Here is a 23,290-nt window from a genome sequence, read left to right as displayed (position 1 = left end):
TATTCCTGGAACCAGGAAAATAGAAACAGAAGAGACCAGTCTAACCACTGGAATAGAGAAAGGAGATATGACGACCCAAGAAGAAGATCTGATCACTATGGGCCAGAATATGACACAAAAAGAAGACTGGAGGAACCCAACTATGGAAGTTACCAGTATGGGACAGAAAGAGGATACGAGCAGAGAAAAAACAGGCATCAATCTGAATATCAATACAACAGAGGTAAAAATCCCCAGGATCTATGGAGTAACTACCATAGGGATCACGAGAATTATAAAGAAGGTGATAACCAATATGGAACCCCAAGGGGATATAGGAGAAATATCAGACAAAGGAACGAAAAGGAAGGATAAATCGAGAGAGGAGCCAGCAAAGTGGAGGAATGGAAGGAGATCCACAACAAAAAAAGAAGAAATATAGACCCGAAAGTGAAAACTCCAGTTAAAACAACCGCATCACAACCATGTACCTCCGACACTATGCCCGGACCTTTTTTAGAGTTGGGACATCACCACCAAAAAGGAAAAGAAAAGCAGTAACCATCAGAAGTAAGGGCAAGACACATAGAGGAAGCAGAGGAGGTAAAAAGATCAATAAGGTAAAACAGAACGATAACAATGTGGGGAAAAAAGGAACAGATAAAGGAATCTTCAACTTAAGCTCCTATGCATTAAACGATGACGAAAAAGCGGTCCTGAATTTCGGACTTTCATTTGCCCCCTCGAGAGATCTAAACAAATTCTGTACCTTCGTGAACACGAAGGAGTTCATTAGAAAACTGACTTTGAAAAGATTCTTTCTTAAAGCTGAACTAGAGACAAGTGGAGTACATCCCAAGAAAAGTGAAGATCTTGGAACAAAGGATAAGTACGTACATACAGAACTAAAACCGAGATCAGGGTTTTACCCTGTAAGCAGCAAAGGATCGGCAATAGAAGCCTTTGAGACTATTGTCTGCAAGGAGATAAGGGGGATACGATCGAGGAAATCAAAATATAAGAAACAAAATTTGTCAAGGAAACAAAGGGAGACCATTGCAAAACTGGAACACAACCAGAATTTGACGATAAAGCCTGCGGATAAAGGTGGGGGAATTGTCCTGATGGATAGGAAGGACTATGAGGCTGAAAACAAACGGATTCTAAGTGACGTGACTACTTATGAGGAACTTAAAAGGAACCCTACAGACCTGTATAAGAGAGAACTCACAGACCTACTAAAGGAGGCTAATGAAGAAGGGATACTGAACGATAAGGAGTTCAACTACCTAAATATCAAACATCCAGTTATACCGATATTATATCACCTACCCAAGATCCACAAAACACTAACCAAACCTCCCGGAAGACCAATAATCTCCGGAATAGGATCTTTGAGTAGCAACTTATCGGAATATATAGACCAGCATTTACAAAAACTGGTCAAGAAACTACCCTCCTATCTAAGGGATTCGACACAGGTCTTGAACCTTATAGAAAATGTATCTTGGGAAGATGGGTATATATTGGCATCATGTGACGTGACGTCACTGTATACGAGCATCCCGCATGAGGAAGGAATCGATGCGGTGAAGTTCTTTTTGGATAAAGAACCCGATATACCATCATAACAAAATGAGTTCATATTGGAAAGCATCCGCTACATCCTAACACATAATTTCTTCAGTAATGATGGCAAATTCTACCGTCAAACTTGTGGGACAGCCATGGGGACCAGGTTCGCGCCGAGTTATGCGAATCTCTATATGGGAAAATGGGAGCAAATCTTCTGGGACTCCTGTCCAGCGGGCGCGGACCTGGTCCTATATCGGCGTTATATAGATGACATCATTATAATTTGGAAGGGCACTTTGGAAGATCTGGTGTATACCATCGAAATTATGAATAAAAATCATGTAAATCTAAAGTTTACATATGAATGTAGCCAAACAGCCTTGATATTCCTGGATCTAAGAATAGAGGTAAAAGGAGGGAGATTAGAAACTTCTACCCACTTTAAGGAAGTGGACAGTAACAATTATGTCCATAAAGAGAGCTGCCACTTAAATAGATGGAAGAACAACATCCCAAAAGGACAGCTGTTACGGATGAAAAAGAACTGCTCTGATCCTCTTAAGTGGGAAGAACAAGCTTCAACAATCAAGGAGAAGTTTATAGAGAGAGGCTATGATGAGAAAATGCTGGATGAGAAACTGGACGAAGTAAGAAAAATAGAAAGGAAAGAACTCACCAGATATAAAGAAAAGGTGAAGGACAAACACTCTGAAGGTGGTTTCAACATAGCAATGATAACAGAATACAGTGAGAACAAACACATCGTAGAGAATATATTTCGGAAACACTGGGCGCTGTTAAAAGACGATGATGCCTTAGGAGATAAACTGCCAGAAAATCCTAGATTCATATACAGGAAAACAAAAAATCTAAAGACTAGACTGGCACCTAGCCTCCAAAAGAAAGCATCTGGAGGAATAATGGACGTGTTTGGAAACAAGGTGAAAGGATTCTACCCTTGCCATACATGCAAAGCCTGCAAGTGTGGGTCTAAAACAACTAAATTCAGCTCCCACAACACCAAAGAGGAGTTCAAAATACAAGATCTGATACGATGCAAAGATAAAGGAGTGATCTACCTACTACAATGCCCATGTGGGCTGCAATACGTAGGACAGACGTCCAGGATCCTGAGGGATAGGATCCGGGAACACCTGCTGATGATCGAAAAACTAAACATGGATACGCCACTCTACCAGCACTTTGCGACTAAACATCATGGAAACATCAACGCACTAAGATATATAGGAATCCAAAAAGTTGCCAAAAATTGGAGAGGCGGCAACTTTGAAAAACTATTATTAACTAATGAATCCAAATTGATATTTCTAATGGATTGTTTATATCCAAAGGGTCTCAATAATAAAGAAGACCTTTCCCATCTACTTAATTGCTAATAAAAATACAAATATAAGCTTGTAAAAATACAACTATATGGTATAAGCAAATGGCATATTGGGGTATTCTATAAGAAACATGTACCTCCAAGAAAAGAAAGATCCAAACTTTATGAAGAAAGAAGAGAAAAAATTGTCATATCTATCTCTCTCAGTTATCATACCTATCTCTCTCTATTTCAGTTCACATGAAAAATATCCATCTCTCCCAGTTGTCGGAAAATATTTTACATATATATATATCTCTCCCAGTTGTCGGAAAATATTTTACATATATATATAGATATCCAGCTTAGTATCCTGGTGTGGTTCATAAGGAAAATAAGATATATACAGATATATGAACCAATATTGGAACACCCTCCCTCCCTACCTCCTGGTTCTTCTATATTAATTTAAAGGAAATCACTAATTGAACTAACCTATATAAAGCAGTGGAATCTGAGAATACAGATTAGGTTCAGCAAAATATGCTCGAACATTCGAACAAACTATAAGCTAGTAAATTGTCTGAAGAAATTAATATAGCAATGAAAATATATATTCCTCTCTTTTCTCTCTCTCTTTTGAACTCATTATTAACATATATATTCAGGAATACATTCCCCCATCAGAAAATAGTATAAACCAACACCGGACACCAGTCACACATCACCTTAAATTAGAGAAAGTTAATGTACCATTCACCCGGTAAAATATAACCTGGGTGTATGTTCAACGACTTTTAATGATCAATAAACATTGCCATAAAGAAAACAGGCTTAACTTAACACTCACTTAACCCAGTGGGCTGTTGCTAAAATGGTGTCCTCCTTATAGAGATGATATACATATATACTGATATATATGTATTTGGATATATACGTGTACATATTGGATTATCCTTTAAACTCCACTTCAAAAGAATTCCCCTTAGAAATCCCCCTATCAGTGATACCACAAATAGAAATCCCCCTAGCAGTGATACCATAAATATCGCTTGCTGCATTATAGAATACTAAAGAGGAGTTATAGATGCTAGTTATCCAATTCAGTATTAACATCTATGTATAACATTTGCAGCCATATATGAAACTGCACGTAAGGAATATAAAACTTTCAACAAATGATATAGGTTGATTGAAAACGGGTCTAATAGGATTTCAATAAGCTCAAATATAAATCCATATAGTAACAAGGAAGTGAACATATATATGTGTATCACCGAGATGTGAACTAGCTCACTCCGCTCTTCCTCTAAATGTATCAAGAAGCTGGCGATATTTTGATTATTGATACATGTATGGAAAATGAACCCTTTATAACTAGTATTAGAAGACTATAATTAAATCTTGTACTACCAGTCAAATGAGACTCAAAGACACTATACACCGATCAAATAAAGATGGATAGATAAATTTGATTAAGATTTACCCTAAATCCCTACAACATGGGGGGAATAATGTTGAATGTTTATTGTAAACAAATCGAGCTGATCAGTAGTAAATCGCGCGCCACCTACTATGCATACAGAGTTCAGGTACATACCCCCAGAGGGGACCAATAAGAATAATGCTTCGTAATACATCGCATGCTACCTACTTCAAACACAGTATCAAGAAGCACACCCTCAGGGTGGAACAATGAATAGATCTGACCAATAAGAATAGAGCTCTGTAACACACCTTCTGAATCCAACTAATAGGAATAGGATATTTGCACACACCCCCTGTCATATATTTTGTACACGATAGACAAAGCGGTACTACGAGATGGTGGAAATATAGGCAGATGAAGCTTAAATGAATAACAAGTACTGTATAAACCTAATAGGTAAGCAAATACCTGGCCACGACTAAGGATTATTACTTTTTCTAGAGATGGAACCGCATAGAGATTGATTACCTCGATAGTGGATATACGATCATGTATAATAGAATAAACAAAAGCATGAGTCTGAACAATTGGTCTGAATTTAGTATCAATAAATTTATTTATTTTGTTTTTGGAAATACCTATATGCCGATAATGTGTAAACAATTTCTAATGCAAACCGGAAGCTGTTAGACACAACAAATTCTTATGTAAACCGGAAGTTGTTGGACACAAAAAAAACGGAAGAAAACCGAAGTAAATTATAAACACATAATTTAAAGAATTAAAACTAAATATGAGAAATGATTGTCATAAAGGCATATCAAAATACTAAAACTAAAGGTGAAAGATATTTAGAAACGAACATTTGAATCATTTTAATCACCCTCGATGAAACATGAAATACTACGCAATCACTTCCGGTATGCATCTAGAAAATAGGTATAAAAGATCACCAAAAATTTATACAATCCAGTCTTGAAAAAGGTCTAGCACAGACCGAAACACGTCGACTGGTGAGTCTTCCTCCTTTTATTCTACTTGAGAAATTACGCTCTGCACTATTGTGTGTTTGTTTTTATTTTTAGGTGTGATTTGGGTCAGCCGGGCCCCGGATGAGACTTTGATATATCACCATTTTCCGGTACTGCTAAGGTTGCAGGAATATAATTTTTTTCTCTTCACAGGATTGACTTGTTATGCTCATATTTTACAGTGGCCACTGATTTTTTAGCTTTGTTTTTTCATTTTGTGTTTTTATTACAATCACTTTTTGGAGTGAACACTGCAATTTGGATTTAACACCATCATTTGGAGGACTGTTTTTGTTTTTTGTTTTTGTTTTTGTCTTCGTTTTCACATTTGCAACTTCTTATTTTTATCTGTTTGAATATTCACATTTGATAATTTGATATTTTGGAATGTTTATTACCTGCATCAATATTATTTTATTCAAGTTTTAATACTCATCACCGTTACTTCAATACACCACCACCTTGTTATTTTTGTTCATTGATTTCATAGAAGGATTTGGTATCCTCTAGCACATATTTGCACTTAAAGCACCACTCACATATTTAGGGAGTCTACTTCAATATCAGGTACATAGGCACATCACACCTAGATAGGAGACCGCCGTACCTAGAGATACTGGGATACCAGTATAGATAGGTCTGTACCAGTTACCTACAAGAGAATCATCAGTGATTCTTTTATTATTTTATTGTTTAAAGAATTTTAAGTTGTTTTTTATTATGTAACATGGATCCATGTCTGTAAAGAATTAAAGTGTAATTTTTATTTTGAAGCAAATTGGTTTAACTTTGTTCAGACCCGGCCTTTTAGGCGCTTTGGTTCCAATCTTTTTCTGTACAGTAGGTACTGACAGGGTCTCTCAGCAGTGTGTGCCTGTACAGTAAGTACTGACAGGGTCTCTCAGCAGTGTGTGCCTGTACAGTAGATACTGACAGGGTCTCTCAGCAGTGTGTGTCTGTACAGTAGGTACTGACAGGGTCTCTCAGTAGTGTGTGCCTGTACAGTAGGTACTGACAGGGTCTCTCAGCAGTGTGTGCCTGTACAGTAGGTACTAACAGGGTCTCTCAGCAGTGTGTGCCTGTACAGTAGGTACTGACAGGGTCTCTCAGCAGTACTAACAGGGTCTCTCAGCAGTGTGTGTCTGTACAGTAGGTACTGACAGGGTCTCTCAGCAGTACTAACAGGGTCTCTCAGCAGTGTGTGTCTGTACAGTAGGTACTGACAGGGTCTCTCAGCAGTGTGTGTCTGTACAGTAGGTACTGACAGGGTCTCTCAGCAGTGTGTGCCTGTACAGTAGGTACTGACAGGGTCTCTCAGCAGTGTGTGTCTATACAGTAGGTACTGACAGGGTCTCTCAGCAGTGTGTGTCTGTACAGTAGGTACTGACAGGGTCTCTCAGCAGTGTGTGCCTGTACAGTAGGTACTGACAGGGTCTCTCAGCAGTGTGTGCCTGTACAGTAGGTACTGACAGGGTCTCTCAGCAGTACTAACAGGGTCTCTCAGCAGTGTGTGTCTATACAGTAGGTACTGACAGGGTCTCTCAGCAGTGTGTGTCTGTACAGTAGGTACTGACAGGGTCTCTCAGCAGTGTGTGCCTGTACAGTAGGTACTGACAGGGTCTCTCAGCAGTGTGTGTCTATACAGTAGGTACTGACAGGGTCTCTCAGCAGTGTGTGTCTATACAGTAGGTACTGACAGGGTCTCTCAGCAGTGTGTGCCTGTACAGTAGGTACTGACAGGGTCTCTCAGCAGTACTAACAGGGTCTCTCAGCAGTGTGTGTCTATACAGTAGGTACTGACAGGGTCTCTCAGCAGTGTGTGTCTGTACAGTAGGTACTGACAGGGTCTCTCAGCAGTGTGTGCCTGTACAGTAGGTACTGACAGGGTCTCTCAGCAGTGTGTGACTGTACAGTAGGTACTGACAGGGTCTCTCAGCAGTGTGTGCCTGTACAGTAGGTACTGACAGGGTCTCTCAGCAGTGTGTGCCTGTACAGTAGGTACTGACAGGGTCTCTCAGCAGTGTGTGCCTGTACAGTAGGTACTGACAGGGTCTCTCAGCAGTGTGTGTCTGTACAGTAGGTACTGACAGGGTCTCTCAGCAGTGTGTGTCTGTACAGTAGGTACTGACAGGGTCTCTCAGCAGTGTGTGCCTGTACAGTAGGTACTGACAGGGTCTCTCAGCAGTGTGTGCCTGTACAGTAGATACTGACAGGGTCACTCAGCAGTGTGTGTCTGTACAGTAGGTACTGACAGGGTCTCTCAGCAGTGTGTGCCTGTACAGTAGGTACTGACAGGGTCTCTCAGCAGTGTGTGCCTGTACAGTAGGTACTGACAGGGTCTCTCAGCAGTGTGTGCCTGTACAGTAGGTACTGACAGGGTCTCTCAGCAGTGTGTGACTGTACATTAGGTACTGACAGGGTCTCTCAGCAGTGTGTGCCTGTACAGTAGATACTGACAGGGTCTCTCAGCAGTGTGTGCCTGTACAGTAGGTACTGACAGGGTCTCTCAGCAGTGTGTGTCTGTACAGTAGGTACTGACAGGGTCTCTCAGCAGTGTGTGCCTGTACAGTAGGTACTGACAGGGTCTCTCAGCAGTGTGTGCCTGTACAGTAGGTACTGACAGGGTCTCTCAGCAGTGTGTGCCTGTACAGTAGGTACTGACAGGGTCTCTCAGCAGTGTGTGTCTATACAGTAGGTACTGACAGGGTCTCTCAGAAGTGTGTGACTGTACAGTAGGTACTGACAGGGTCTCTCAGCAGTGTGTGTCTATACAGTTGGTACTGACAGGGTCTCTCAGCAGTGTGTGTCTATACAGTAGGTACTGACAGGGTCTCTCAGCAGTGTGTGACTGTACATTAGGTACTGACAGGGTCTCTCAGCAGTGTGTGACTGTACAGTAGGTACTGACAGGGTCTCTCAGCAGTGTGTGCCTGTAAAGTAGGTACTGACAGGGTCTCTCAGCAGTGTGTGCCTGTAAAGTAGGTACTGACAGGGTCTCTCAGCAGTGTGTGCCTGTAAAGTAGGTACTGACAGGGTCTCTCAGCAGTGTGTGTCTATACAGTTGGTACTGACAGGGTCTCTCAGCAGTGTGTGTCTGTACAGTAAGTACTGACAGGGTCTCTCATCAGTGTTTGCCTGTACAGTAGGTACTGACAGGGTCTCTCAGCAGTGTGTGACTGTACAGTAGGTACTGACAGGGTCTCTCAGCAGTGTGTGCCTGTACAGTAGATACTGACAGGGTCTCTCAGCAGTGTGTGCCTGTACAGTAGGTACTGACAGGGTCTCTCAGCAGTGTGTGTCTGTACAGTAGGTACTGACAGGGTCTCTCAGCAGTGTGTGCCTGTACAGTAGGTACTGACAGGGTCTCTCAGCAGTGTGTGCCTGTACAGTAGGTACTGACAGGGTCTCTCAGCAGTGTGTGCCTGTACAGTAGGTACTGACAGGGTCTCTCAGCAGTGTGTGTCTATACAGTAGGTACTGACAGGGTCTCTCAGAAGTGTGTGACTGTACAGTAGGTACTGACAGGGTCTCTCAGCAGTGTGTGTCTATACAGTTGGTACTGACAGGGTCTCTCAGCAGTGTGTGTCTATACAGTAGGTACTGACAGGGTCTCTCAGCAGTGTGTGACTGTACATTAGGTACTGACAGGGTCTCTCAGCAGTGTGTGACTGTACAGTAGGTACTGACAGGGTCTCTCAGCAGTGTGTGCCTGTAAAGTAGGTACTGACAGGGTCTCTCAGCAGTGTGTGCCTGTAAAGTAGGTACTGACAGGGTCTCTCAGCAGTGTGTGCCTGTAAAGTAGGTACTGACAGGGTCTCTCAGCAGTGTGTGTCTATACAGTTGGTACTGACAGGGTCTCTCAGCAGTGTGTGTCTGTACAGTAAGTACTGACAGGGTCTCTCATCAGTGTTTGCCTGTACAGTAGGTACTGACAGGGTCTCTCAGCAGTGTGTGACTGTACAGTAGGTACTGACAGGGTCTCTCAGCAGTGTGTGCCTGTACAGTAGGTACTGACAGGGTCTCTCAGCAGTGTGTGACTGTACAGTAGGTACTGACAGGGTCTCTCAGCAGTGTGTGCCTTTACAGTAGGTACTGACAGGGTCTCTCAGCAGTGTGTGTCTATACAGTTGGTACTGACAGGGTCTCTCAGCAGTGTGTGCCTGTACAGTAGGTACTGACAGGGTCTCTCAGCAGTGTGTGCCTGTACAGTAGGTACTGACAGGGTCTCTCAGCAGTGTGTGCCTGTACAGTAGGTACTGACAGGGTCTCTCAGCAGTGTGTGCCTGTACAGTAGATACTGACAGGGTCTCTCAGCAGTGTGTGCCTGTACAGTAGGTACTGACAGGGTCTCTCAGCAGTGTGTGCCTGTACAGTAGGTACTGACAGGGTCTCTCAGCAGTGTGTGACTGTACAGTAGGTATTGACAGGGTCTCTCAGCAGTGTGTGCCTGTACAGTAGGTACTGACAGGGTCTCAGCAGTGTGTGCTTGTACAGTAGGTACTGACAGGGTCTCTCAGCAGTGTGTGCCTGTACAGTAGGTACTGACAGGGTCTCTCAGCAGTGTGTGCCTGTACAGTAGGTACTGACAGGGTCTCTCAGCAGTGTGTGTCTATACAGTAGGCACTGACAGGGTCTCTCAGCAGTGTGTGCTTGTACAGTAGGTACTGACAGGGTCTCTCAGCAGTGTGTGCCTGTACAGTAGATACTGACAGGGTCTCTCATCAGTGTTTGCCTGTACAGTAGGTACTGACAGGGTCTCTCAGCAGTGTGTGTCTGTACAGTAGGTACTGACAGGGTCTCTCAGCAGTGTGTGCCTGTACAGTAGGTACTGGCAGGGTCTCTCAGCAGTGTGTGCCTGTACAGTAGGTACTGACAGGGTCTCTCAGCAGTGTGTGCCTATACAGTAGGTACTGGCAGGGTCTCTCAGCAGTGTGTGCCTGTACAGTAGGTACTGGCAGGGTCTCTCAGCAGTGTGTGCCTGTACAGTAGGTACTGACAGGGTCTCTCAGCAGTGTGTGCCTGTACAGTAGGTACTGACAGGGTCTCTCAGCAGTGTGTGCCTATACAGTTGGTACTAGCAGGGCTGCTTTGTGAGTACAGTAAACAGTTACACATGTATAAAAACGTGCAGAAACGTATACAATTATGTAGGCTGAGGGTTTTATACAATGTACAGGTAGATGAGTAGAGCTAATGTGTAAGTGTTGTCTGGGCAAAACTGTATGAGGAAGACAGGCATTTTACAACCCAAAAATATGATTCCCCTTTTTGCTGCTGGATACTTAGTGAAGTATTGTTGGTAGCTTTCATCTGAACCCCAATAAAGAAAAATTAAAGGGACAGTTCACCAAAATATTTTATCCCATTTAAATTGTTCCCAATGATCTATTTTACCTGCAGGAGTGTATTACATTATTTACAAGTAGCTCCTTTACCCCTATTTGGCCTTTGAAATAGCTGATTTAGCCTATGGTATCCCAACCTATACTGAAAGTTTTGATACTGGAGTCTCAGCTATTCAATAGCCTAAGTAGAATAAATTAAACTCACAGTGGGGTGCAGGATAGTTTAGCAATAAAATGATAATTATCCATTGTTCTCTTTATGTATTGAGCTTTAGTTTTCCAGACAAATATAACATAAGGAAGCAAGTGTGTGTACACAAAGTGATCACATAACCAGATATGCTATTTACCTGAAGCGCAACCCATTGTAATAAGCTGTGGTTTAAAAGCACAAAACCAGCTACTTCATATAGACAAATAAACCTGAAAATGCAATTTCTCATACATTTTATACTCTGCAGCTGGTATAACAAGACACTGAAAATACATTCATATAAAAACAATTGCACAGTGTATTGTCCCTTTAAATAAAATAATGTTGTATGGTCGAGAAAATGTTAGGACGCTAAACTCGGATTTTACCTTTACTAGGTAAATCGCTTCACATTTGCTAGCAAAAAAAAAGAACATCTACTCATATCCCAACTCGTGCTTTGTTTTAGCACAGTAATGAAGGAGTTAACAAAAACGAATCAAACGCAATACTATAGCTGCCGTCTATGACTGATGACGTTGAAGACCATCAAAAACTATGGTCATATTTTATAGATTACTCCGCTTTGAAAATATAGTTCCTACATTTTATTGCCTTGATTTGTATTTCATTATATTCGAAATCGACAAAGACGGATATTGTTGGAAAGAGTATAATATTTGGTATATTGTGAAGGCGTTTGTAGTTTAATCAGATTATTATTTTGCGATTTACATAGTGGGTCTCTTTATTCGCGCAGGGAATGCCGGGATGAGATCCTGGCCCAGTGGTGAGCGGGAGGCAGCAGTGGCGGTGAGTTATTGTCGGTATGCGGAGTTTTTGTCCGGTTTAAGAGTTTAGAGGTTCATTCTATGAAATGAATGATCTATTATCCAGCTTGGGATGTGGTTAGAGAAGTCAGGGTAGAGGCGAACCCGTGTCCTATGCATGCCCAGGGCAGTGTGTAGTTACTTGGCTATCTGGGCATGGTGCTCCAGAGAATAAGAGCAATGCCTGAAACTGGAGTACATATTTTATCGGCACCTAGTGCAGCTTATTCAATCAGCACATAGGTTAGTTAGGTGACCCTTGATTGCTTGGGTCCTTATTGCATTGGTTTCAGTTAATTTGATGAAAATAGTAATGTAAAAGGGTTTGCAGAGAGAAATTCAGATTTCCGAGCACATCTGTGCATTTTTTTTATATATGGTTGGTTTCCCTTATTCATTTGAAAAATCTCCTTTTCTAGATAATGTTTACGGTACAGCAGTGCAATAGTAAAAATAATAAAGATGTTATTGAACACCTTCCCATTCATCTATCTGATCAAATGCAATGATTAGCACCTGCCAGGCTCCATAAAAGGAAAATCCTAGTAACTAAGTAAATGTATTATTTTATGTTAAAGTCCAGTGAGTGCTGCTGATAATAAATAATATATATATATATATATATATATATATATATATATATATATATATAAAATAAAAAAACATTATGGCATTTATTTTAATGGGAGCACCACCCTGCTAAAATGTAATTCAACATTAAAGGGATAAAAATGAAACTTGTATGATTCAGATTAGCATGTCTTTTAATACACTTTTAATTTCACTTCTATTTTCATTTGCGCTTTGTGCACACATTTGTCTCTTGTGATTGGCTAACTAGATATGTTCAGTTAGCTGCTAGTACTGCAATGTTGCTCCTTGAGTAAAGGATAACAAGATAACAATGCAAATTTCATAATAGAAGTATATTGGAAAGTTGTTTAAAATGTTATGTTCTATCCAAATCATGAAATAAATCTTTGGGGGTTTCCTTTCCCTTTAAGGTAATATTAGCTACTATTTAATTTTCAATGCTTATTTCACACATTAACATTAAATACATTTGTTTATGTAATTCAGTTTTTTTTTTTTTATTCCATGATTCAGATAGAGCATGCAATTTTAAAGTGAATGTAAACTCAGCCTTCGTTCTAAACAGCAGTCTATCAAATATCAATAAAAAACCCGAGTTTCATTCATCAATTTTTAAATTTCTAAATGTATACCTTTATTTTCAATATATTTATACCAATTTGCGGCTAAACCGTCCTCCGCCCGGCATTCGCGCTCTGTTGATCATCTTTTTGATTGATGTGTCAATAGCCAATAACGGCTCTAACCACGGGGGGACCCACCCTCTTCTCATTACGTAATATCTCATTATTGCGCATGCGTTCGTCTTTGGTGCTAAGCTAATTGACTGTAAGCTCGTGCGCATTTTGCGCATGCGCAATACTAGTAAACACGGCTAGCGTTACCTTATTATACGGATTACCCACAAATCAGCCTGCGTTATCCAGGGTGCTGAACCAAAAAATGGGCCGGTAACTTAGCTTAGATCCCTGCTTTTTCAAATAAAGATAGAAAGAGAATGAAGAAAAAATGATAGTAGGAGTAAATTAGAAAGTTGCATAAAATTCTATGCTCTATCTGAATCATGAAAGAAAAAAATTTGGTTTTAGTATTCCTTTAAAGGTATAGAAAGGTCAAAATTTAAATGTGCATTAGTGCTTTTCAATTTGCAATAGTAGCTTTTTTTTCAGCTTCATACATACATATTCAGTGAGGTCCGTACACCAGCATTTGAAATACCATGCCTGTTCAGAGAGCTGATGGTAGTGTGTATTCACTCAAAGCATATGTGCATATGCCACTGAAAACCAGTTATAACTTTTATTAGAAGCATTTGTACTAAAGGGACTCAAGTCAAAATTAAACTTTTATGATTTAGATAGATCATGCAGTTTTAAACAACTTTCCAATTTATATCCATTTACAAAATAGATAAATTAAGAGGTTTATAATTCTAGAAGTATATCTGTAATTGTAGTACCTCCTTAGTAACTATGGTATTTCTAGTATGAACTGTTTTGCCTGTTTAGGACTAGAGAATTTGAAGATCAGATTTTAGTTGTGGTTTTGGCACTGCAGCCTTTTGTCACTTTACATTTTTATATAGATGAGAAGTGTATCAATAAATAAGCTCATTGAAGATTGGGGAATCTGCAAGGGATACAATTTTATTGTATGGATGCTAAATCCATAATGTTTTTATTTTAAATTGGTGATCAGTGTCACATTTTGTTCATTGATAATGTCCACTGTGATATTCTATAGACAATAAACCAGATTAGATTTTCTGATTTCTTAGTTACTCACAGAACAGTACACTTGACCTAGAAATAAACTATCTAGTTTTTTTGGCAATACAGAATTCACAAGGCTGAGCATCTCGATTATCATTATGCCCAGTGGGTATTGGCTGCCACTAGAGGTTTTTCATTACTTTTCTTTGCCTTTGGTAGTTGATTGCTGTTTTTATGACTGTCGTTATAATGTAATTATGATATTTCGGTAATAACAGCTATATAAAAAACAAACACAACTATAATTTGAAGCAGGTCTCCGACAAATGTGTTCATTATCTAGGAGTTAGCTAAAAATGTACTACCAATACATTTATGGGGCAGCCATACATACACACATGCATACATGTTTTGTGTTTTTGTAAAATCAGCAATCATTTCTGTACAATCATAAAGAATATTTCTAAACAGAACATGGCTGGTGAGCCAATCAGGAGCTTTAGTTGCACGGTCTTGATCACAATCTTTCCGAATTTGGCTACCGATAGGTTACAGCCAATATTTGCAACGTTTTTCAGGTGATCACAATTCCAAATAGAATCAGCCGATAAAAGGCCCAACGGAAGAGGTTTCACTTGAAAAATCTCCCGAAAATGTGTGTTTGGTTGTTATTAGGGTCGAAACTGAAAATCAAAACAAAACTGACAATTGCCATTTCACACACCTGGAAATTACATTACAGGTGTTTGTAATGATCCTTATGTACTTTGTTATCATTTATATGTGTAAGAACCATTTTTATCCCAAATCCATCCTGATAATTGTAAACAATCTGCCATTTGTATCTGGGCATTATGGGTATACTGAGCATGTTTGATTAGTTATTTTGTTTATGCTTTTAATATTTTACAATTTTTTTTTTATTCTTATTTTTATTCTTTTCAATCATCAATTGAAAAAGAACCATTTTCTAATTAGTCGAGATTTTCATCTGACATCAAGAAGAACACTGCAGAAATGAATTTTCTATAAGAAGAAAGTGACTGCAGCTTACATCATCTTCTTTAATGGGATTTTTACAGTTGTGACATTGCTAGGTTACGAAGTTTAAAGTGATAGTAAATCCTGATGGCCAGGTAAATGGCAAATGAGATTTAACGCTTAAATTGGACAGGACTTGGTGAAACAGGGTTTAGGAGTTCTTCTAAACGACAAACTAAAAAGTAGTGTCTGATAGCAAATTAAATATTAGCTAGCATGTATAAAAAGGGGCATGGAAGGGGGGAGCTTTACACAAGTTACAGGAGTGACCTAGGAGGAATGACAGGCCTAGTGTTATCTTAGAGAGGTATGGCTGACGTGGTCCCACCCCTGCCTGATACTCTAATAATGACCTCTTTAGCTTAGCACTTCTCTCAAAGGTTGATAGTTAAATACAAAGTCGAGGGATACCACTAGATGTGTAGAATATATACAAAGTGATCTTAAATTAAGAAATTTCTGCATAGTTTTGTTGTTGTTTGAGTTATGTTTTGTACATTGGTGTCATTGTCAATCACCATACATTTATATGGAGTGGGGCTACTGTTTTCAAATGGACTTATCACGGACAGTCTAGCTCTACTATTTCATTTTACTATATGGGAGTTCGTTCTCCTTTCTTTTGGAGACTGATGGTTTCTCCCTCTTTTGTTTCTGTTTAAACTTTTGTATCAACAATGACATCCTTTTGTACCATGCTTCTAAATAATGATAATAAAAATGAATAAATAAAAAAAAAAAGGGGCATGGGTGCAAGAAAGGAAAGCATAATTCTGCTCCCATGTAAATCCATAAAATTGAGTATGCAGTACAGTTTACTTGCAAAACTAGAGTGTGTTAGAGAAAAGCTACAAAATTAATAATGGTAATGGGGTATTTAAGCTATAAGGAGAGGTTACCTATATTGGATCAGTTTACTCTAAATAAGAGTCACTTAAGAGGTCATATGATTAGTTATACTCAAATATATTGATTGCCCATTTAGACTATTGACGGTGCAATGTTTAGTCCTCAAAAATTGTATGTCCAAAAATTATAACTAATTTAACATTTGATTGCCAGGAACATGTTTTCTGTCAAGGGGTTAAATTACAGGTGCATAACACGCAACAGTGATGTATACCTTTGCTTACAACACACAGCTTTGATTTTAACCCCCTTTTATCTTGTTATATAATTATGTTAATCAGTGGCCTTCAAGTGGAGGGATTGACCTGTTAAATAGTTGTTTCAGGGTGAAGTGTTGACTTAAAGGTCCATTATGTGGGGGTTAAATATGCAATGAAGCAGGGTCGATAGTCGTAAAATTACAGGCTCTAACGGATTAAAGCATGTAATTTTTTTTGCTGTAATGATTCTTTAAGTGGAAACAAACTATTGCACTTCGCAGTTGATTCCATTCCAGGTGAAAATTTTATCATCCATTTTGACTATCCATTTTAAAGTATATTGAGATTTTTTAGTTCATAACATTTTAACTGCTGTCATATTATCTGCTCCATAGAAGATAATAGCATAGGAACTGGTTAAGGAGATGAGTTAAAAAAAGGTAAAAAAAATATGCAGTTGGAAAATACTTCTGAGTCCTCTGAACCTAAAAAATATATGTATTATATAAAAAGCAAAATGATGACCCTTTCCAACTTGATCTCCCTCAAACATATATGAAATGTGCAGTGACTGGAGATGAATGGTGTGTGTGTGCATGCGTGTGCGTGCGTGTACGTGAGCGCACATTTCATAGGAGGTGCTGAGAGCAAAACTGATAAGATCTGATTGCTTTTTTAATACAATATTATGTGTTTGAAAATAACACAGCACCAGATTTAATCGCTGGAATCTGAAAGCCAAACACTTTACTTAGATTAAATTGTTTATTTCTGACTGAAAATTTGTAGATGTATGTTTATTATAATAAATCACATTGTGATTGCAATACTTTTAAGTAGTCATAACATGGTGGCCAAGCATGAAAACATTTTTGCACATTAACCCTTTGCTGTAAGTGTCTTTCTGTGGGCAAACACAACCCCAACTTGCCTTATTTGGAGAAGCCAAATTGGACTTGCTAATAAAGTAGACAAGGCTTGCCACTTTAATTTTGTTAGCAAAACTTGTGTTGTTTTGCAGTATCTTATCTAATTCCCTTGCTGAGGTCAGTTAGGGTATTAGGCTTGTGAACTCTGAAGTGTGCACTTCCAATCCTCAGAGATACGTTACAGGAAAAGAAGGTGTATTGCAAAGTTGTTTTACTGCACATAATTAAACATTTTGTATTGCAATCTTGATGTGTATTCATTAATCAACATCTTGTATGACTTTGGCAGGTGGGATGACATTACATCAATCGCATTCATCTTCTTGAGTAAGTAACGTGGACCAGGAAGAAGAATGGCGTTCGTGCCGCCGCCAGGGCCCACTGTGGTCGATCAGACTACACTGATGAAGAAATACCTCCAGTTTGTGGCTGCCCTTACAGATGTCAACACACGTATGTCTCCTCCTTAAGATCTCACACACATTTTAATTTCAAGCTAGTACACAGCTTTAAAGTGATTGTAAGGCCAGTTTTACATAATACTCTTAAAAACAGGGGCACTTTAATTCATTAAAGTTTACAATGATGCTTATTTTTTTAAAATACTTACCTTTTGCGTTTTTTGTAAACATAACTGCTTCCTCCAATTGTTGCGTTGCACCACGAGCTGGACGCCAAAGGGGGCACACAACGATTGGAGGAAGCCGGATTAGTCATCGTTCTGCTAAAGAAAGCAGCAGATATGTGCGGAGGATCAGTGTTATGCTTACCATAACACAAAGGTAAGTATTTAAAAAAAATAAGCATCATTGTAAACTTTAATGAATTAAAGTGCTCCTGTTTTTAAGATTATTTTTAGTTACCGGGCACTCATTCATTAAACTTTACTATCACTTTAACAGTTGTGATATTTTTTTTAATATTGTAAATCTGTTTTGAAACTTTAGATGACTTCAGGTTTCTTGAGTAAATTCTTTTAAGAACCAAGTGGAAAATGTCACTAAGTTAAAGTCTGTCTTTCTTTTGACCTTTTTGTATACATTGAGAATGCAACTTAGGTAAATAGTTATTGTGTTTGTATTTTTTTTATTTTTTATTTTTTTTTAATTGCTATTAAAGCAGGGCTCGACAAACCCAGGAGCATGGGAGCCACTGGCTCCTAACTTTTTGGGTTAGTCTCCATATATCTATATACAAATCCAACTGTCTGGCTCCTAAAAATATGCCTGGCTCCTAATTTTTTAACATATTCGTCAAGCACTGGATAAAAGTCGATTTCATGTGATATAAAAGTGGGGAAACCATTAAATCGACACAAACTCCCAATTTTTTTTTTTCTTTCATGATTCAGAAAGATCCTGCAGTTTTAAACAACTTCTTTTATCTACTTTGCTTTGCTCTTTTGGCATCCTTGGTTGAAAAGAATATCTAGGCCGGCTCAGGAGCAGCACTGCACTACCGGGAGCTAGTTTCTAATCGGTGGCTACCTATAAGTGCCTCTTGTTATTGGTTCAACAGATGAGTTAAGCTAGCTCCCAGTAGTATGCCAAGAGAATTAAGCCAGTTTAATAATAAAAGTAAATTGGAAAGTTGTTTAAAATTGTATGTTCTATCTGAATTATGAATGGAAATGTGTGGATTTATGTCCCTTTTATCTCTACATGAGTCTATAGGCATATTCCTCATTTTTATTATTGAAAACTCTTTATTTCTCCCATTCCATACCTAAATATTCCAGTCAAAATGTAAATGCACATGGATGAATTACGTCTATGAATAGAAACTGTTTCTCGTTAAAGTATAGCTAGATATTCTCAGTGCACTAGCATTTTAAATACTGCAGCTGCTCAGAGAGACACAAGGGCTTGTGTCATGTCAGCTATTAACAAAATTAGTCTTTCCCAGATTATACAAGCACCTTAGGCTCTCTGAGTAAGTTGCTGTGTTTAAAATGCTGGTGCACGGTGCATACTTAAATACACTTTTGTAACCTCTATAGCTGTTACTAGAAGCATTTTTACCAATACATGTATATTGCAATAATGCTACTATACAAAACTGAAATGTCACCCGTGTGCATTCCACTTTAGGCTGGAATGTCACTACCACTGTGCACACATTCACTTTTGTGCAAGACAAGCATGTACCAATGAATTCCTCTGTGAAGTCACCACACTTACAGGGGCCATTCATGATTTATAGGCCAAAAGCTTCAAGTTGGGATCAATGTTTTCCCCCCTTATATTCTAATTTCAGAAGATGATAAAATGTTTATTTTATATGTTTGTTTAGGGTTTTTTACTATTGTTTTTGCACAGCGAGCATATGAGTACAACTGCTTCCTGTTAACCATGTATTGCTGCTAAAAGATTCTTTTAATGCAATCCGTGAACTGCATGATTAAAAATGATATATATATATATATATATATATATATATAGATAGATAGATAGATAGAGATATATATATATATATATAGATATATATATATATATATATATATATATATATATATATATATATATATATATATATATATATATATATATATATATATATATATATATATATATATATATATAGATATATACTGGGATTTTCACGCACAACCATCTCTAGGGTTTACAGAGAATGGTCCGAAAAAGAGAAAATATCCAGTGAGCGGCAGTTGTGTGGACGAAAATGCCTTATAGATGTCAAAGGAGAATCAGCAGACTGGTTTGAGATGATAGAAAGGAAACAGTAACTCAAATAACCACTCGTTACAACCAAGGTATGCAGAATACCATCTCTGAACGCAAACCATGTAGGTCCCTTGAAGCAGATGGGCTACAGCAGCAGAAGACCACACCGGTGCCACTCCTGTCAGCTAAGAACAGGAAACTGAGGCTACAATTCGCACAGGCTCACCTAAATGGATTGGACAATAGGAGATTGTAAAAACGTTGCCTGGTCTGATGAGTCTTGATTTCAGCTGCGACATTCAGATGTTAGGGTCAGAATTTGATGTAAACAACATGAAAGCATGGATCCATCCTCCCTTTTATCAACGGTTCAAGCTGGTGGTGGTGGTGCAATGGTGTGGGGGATATTTTCTTGGCACACTTTTCAACCCCTTAGTACCAATTGAGCATCATTTAAACGCCACAGCCTACCTGAGTATTGTTGCTGACCATGTCCATCCCTTTATGACTACAGTGTACCCATCTTTTGATGGCTACTTCCAGCAGGATAATGCACCATGTCACAATGATCAAATCATCTCAAACTGGTTTCTTGAATGTTACAATGAGTTCACTGTGCTCCAATGGCCTCGACAATCACCAGATCTCAATCCAATAGAGCACCTTTGGGATGTGGTGGAACGGGAGATTCGCATCATGGATGTGCATCCGACAAATCTGCAGCAACTGCGTGATGCTATCATATATATAACCAATAAGAACGCGGAACAAGATATTTCCCACGTCGGAATCTCTGGTCAATAAGAGCACTCAATTATATATATATATATATATATATATATATATATATATATATATATATATATATATATATATATATATATATATATATATATATACTCTTGCCTGTGCATGTTTTCCACACCATTTCTATAATATTTATTCTCTAGAATTACACTGCAGTTCCCTGGCACCTAAATGTGTTAGTTTTGTAATTTTACATTTGAGCCATAGTTTACTATTTTTTTTATTGTGACATTAGACGTGCGTTCAGATGGCTGTATTAAAAAAACGTGATGAATGTCTGCTCAGTGTGTTCAGATGTTTCTAAATTCCAGTGTATAAGAGTTTACTGACTTAAATATTTTTTTCAGTCACCTTATATACCTTTATTTTTTTTTTTATTTATTAAAGCTGACGAAACTAAGTTGAAGATGATGCAAGAAGTCAGTGAAAATTTTGAGGTATGTCCTTATATAACTGATGGGGAAAGGCTTTTTGATACAGAGTACATTTCTTGGAAAATGCCCAAATTGCTTGAATTTATTCCAGAGTACGTTGGATTGATATAAAGTTTTGTACTGTAACATTCTGTAAGTATTGCTTGCTGGTTAGTGACCTATTATAATGTAGGAGTTGTAATTTATCCAGTTAGAGCTCCACCCCAGCAAAGTTACAGAATTTTAAAATTTAAAGGGATATAAAACCCCAAATTTTTCTTTCACAAGTAAAATATTTGTCTTTGTTTTTTAATGTTATGCTCTGTCTGAATCACAAAATAAACATTTTAACTTTCATATCCCTTTGAAGCAACATTAAAATATTTTTGTTATAAATCTATAACAAAACAAGCACTTATACACATCTTAAAAGTAAGCATGCGTTTGCAATCCATAGACATATCTCTTGTAAAGTCTATAAAATATCTTTTTTAGTGTTCCTACATGGTTAATATTCTAGACAACTTAATGCAATGGGGGAAGTTTATTTTAGAAAACAGTACAAAAAAAGCAAAATGATGATAAAATCAAACTTGATCAACCTCAATAATATGAAATGTGGTGTGTTTGAGCCTGTAAGGTGTATGTGTGTGTTTGTGTAAGTGCACATTTCATAGGAGGTGCTGAGAGCAAAACTGATAAGATCTGATTGCTTTGTTACATTATGAGTATATATTGTATCCCTAAAATACCTTTTATACTCAAAACTTTATTATGTATATAAATGGGGCATATTTAGGTTTCATACAATATTTTGTGTGTGTCTTTAACCCATTATGGAATTACTACATACTGCATTTATGTGTTCGCTTATAGAATGTTACCACCTCAGCCCAGTATTCCACTTTCCTGGAACACATCATCCCACGCTTTTTAACGTTCCTTCAGGATGGGGAGGTTCAGTTTCTTCAAGAGAAACCTGCGCAGGTATTATCTGAAATATTGCCTCTAGAATGAATATCTAATACTATTTTTATTTATTGATGCACATCAAAACTACTAATTAAAAACATTGCCTTAAATTGTTTGCATTCTGCTCACATGGTACATCCAGAGAAGCATAATAATGTGCTGGCTAGTCAAGTGAGAGCAAAACAAATTAGCAATTTTAGTATAAGCAATGTTGTTCATTCAAGTTTCAATAACTTTTAGTTAAAGTCATGGTAAACTTTACAGGTTTTAAAATCAGGCCCAGAATCGAATCCATATTTTAGATGGACTTTAATTGATCACTTCTTATAAAGATGCGCTGTAATTTTTTAATCTAGCGGCTCCATTCAAATACCGAAGCTCCAACCGCCCACTTCAAAACTATTTTTTTTTTTTTGTGAGCTGACGGTTTTGACTGTTCTCCATTCAGACCTCTAGCTAAAAAAAAATAAAAAATGGTGCGAGTGCCGTGTAACTTGAGCGCCGATTGGAGAACAGTCAAAACTGCTAGCTCACAAAAAAAATTGCTTATATTTTGGACCTGATTTTAAAATATCTAAAGTTTACCATCACTTTAAAGGACCATTGAATACAGTAGAATTGCATAATCAACAATGGCATAATAAGACAATGCAACATCACTTATTCATTTTAAATAAGCAGTAGATTTTTCTGACAAGCTTCAAATTTTACTTCAGTTTGCTCCCCCCCCCCACCGTATCACATGATAGCCACCACTCATATTTATACAATGTGCATTCTTGCACATGCTCATTATGAGCTGGTTCCTTAGAAAGTGTTCATATAAAAAGACTGAACAATTTGATAATGGATGTCACGTGGATTGGATTGAAATCTGAATGCTCTATCTGAATCATGAAAGTTTAATATTGACGTTAGTGTCCCTTTAATGTACTTAGTGACTTAGGTAAAATGTCATTCTGGCCACATACAAGAGGACAGTCCAGTTTAGAAGTCACATTTATTTATTTTTGATAGCTTGCTTATCTTCATGTAGGAGTTGTTGATAAGACTAGTAGATTGCCCAATTTTCCCCTAGAAAAGCATATTCCTAAGAAGCATTTAGGGGTCGATTTATCAGTCTTCCCACCCCTTTGACTGCAGGTTCTCACAAGGAACATGCAGTCCATATTTATGAAGCAGCAGTCATCAGACCGCTGCTTTCCTAACCTCTTCTCCAGCTCTTAGGTGGCGAATTTCAATCTCCCCGGTCTCGTCTGACCAGGAGATTGACAGCTTCTGCCGGCGCCTGATTGGCTCTGCATGGCAAGGGGCGGCATTGCA

General features: G+C 38.3%; 1 protein-coding gene across 1 annotated transcript; it reads left to right on the top strand.

Moving 5' to 3' along the window:
• The first annotated feature begins 11,642 nt into the window (after positions 1-11,642).
• Positions 11,643-22,012, top strand: LOC128643907 (transformation/transcription domain-associated protein-like). Its single transcript, XM_053696679.1, has 4 exons — positions 11,643-11,689; positions 17,381-17,544; positions 20,970-21,019; positions 21,872-22,012. The coding sequence occupies exons 2-4, from the start codon at positions 17,445-17,447 to the stop codon at positions 22,010-22,012; spliced, it is 291 nt and encodes a 96-aa protein (XP_053552654.1). The 5' UTR covers positions 11,643-11,689; positions 17,381-17,444.
• Positions 22,013-23,290: the final 1,278 nt, after the last annotated feature.

This window comes from Bombina bombina, unplaced genomic scaffold, assembly GCF_027579735.1.
Source record: "Bombina bombina isolate aBomBom1 unplaced genomic scaffold, aBomBom1.pri scaffold_740, whole genome shotgun sequence".
Classification (NCBI taxonomy): domain Eukaryota; kingdom Metazoa; phylum Chordata; class Amphibia; order Anura; family Bombinatoridae; genus Bombina; species Bombina bombina.
This window is presented reverse-complemented; position numbering and strand designations above follow the sequence as displayed.

Coding starts and splice junctions, on each gene's coding strand:
- LOC128643907 (XM_053696679.1), top strand. CDS start 17,445: ATGGCGTTCGTGCCGCCGCCAGGGCCCACTGTGGTCGATCAGACTACA. Junction 17,545..20,969: donor CCTTACAGATGTCAACACAC/GTATGTCTCCTC, acceptor TATTTATTAAAG/CTGACGAAACTAAGTTGAAG. Junction 21,020..21,871: donor AAGTCAGTGAAAATTTTGAG/GTATGTCCTTAT, acceptor GTTCGCTTATAG/AATGTTACCACCTCAGCCCA.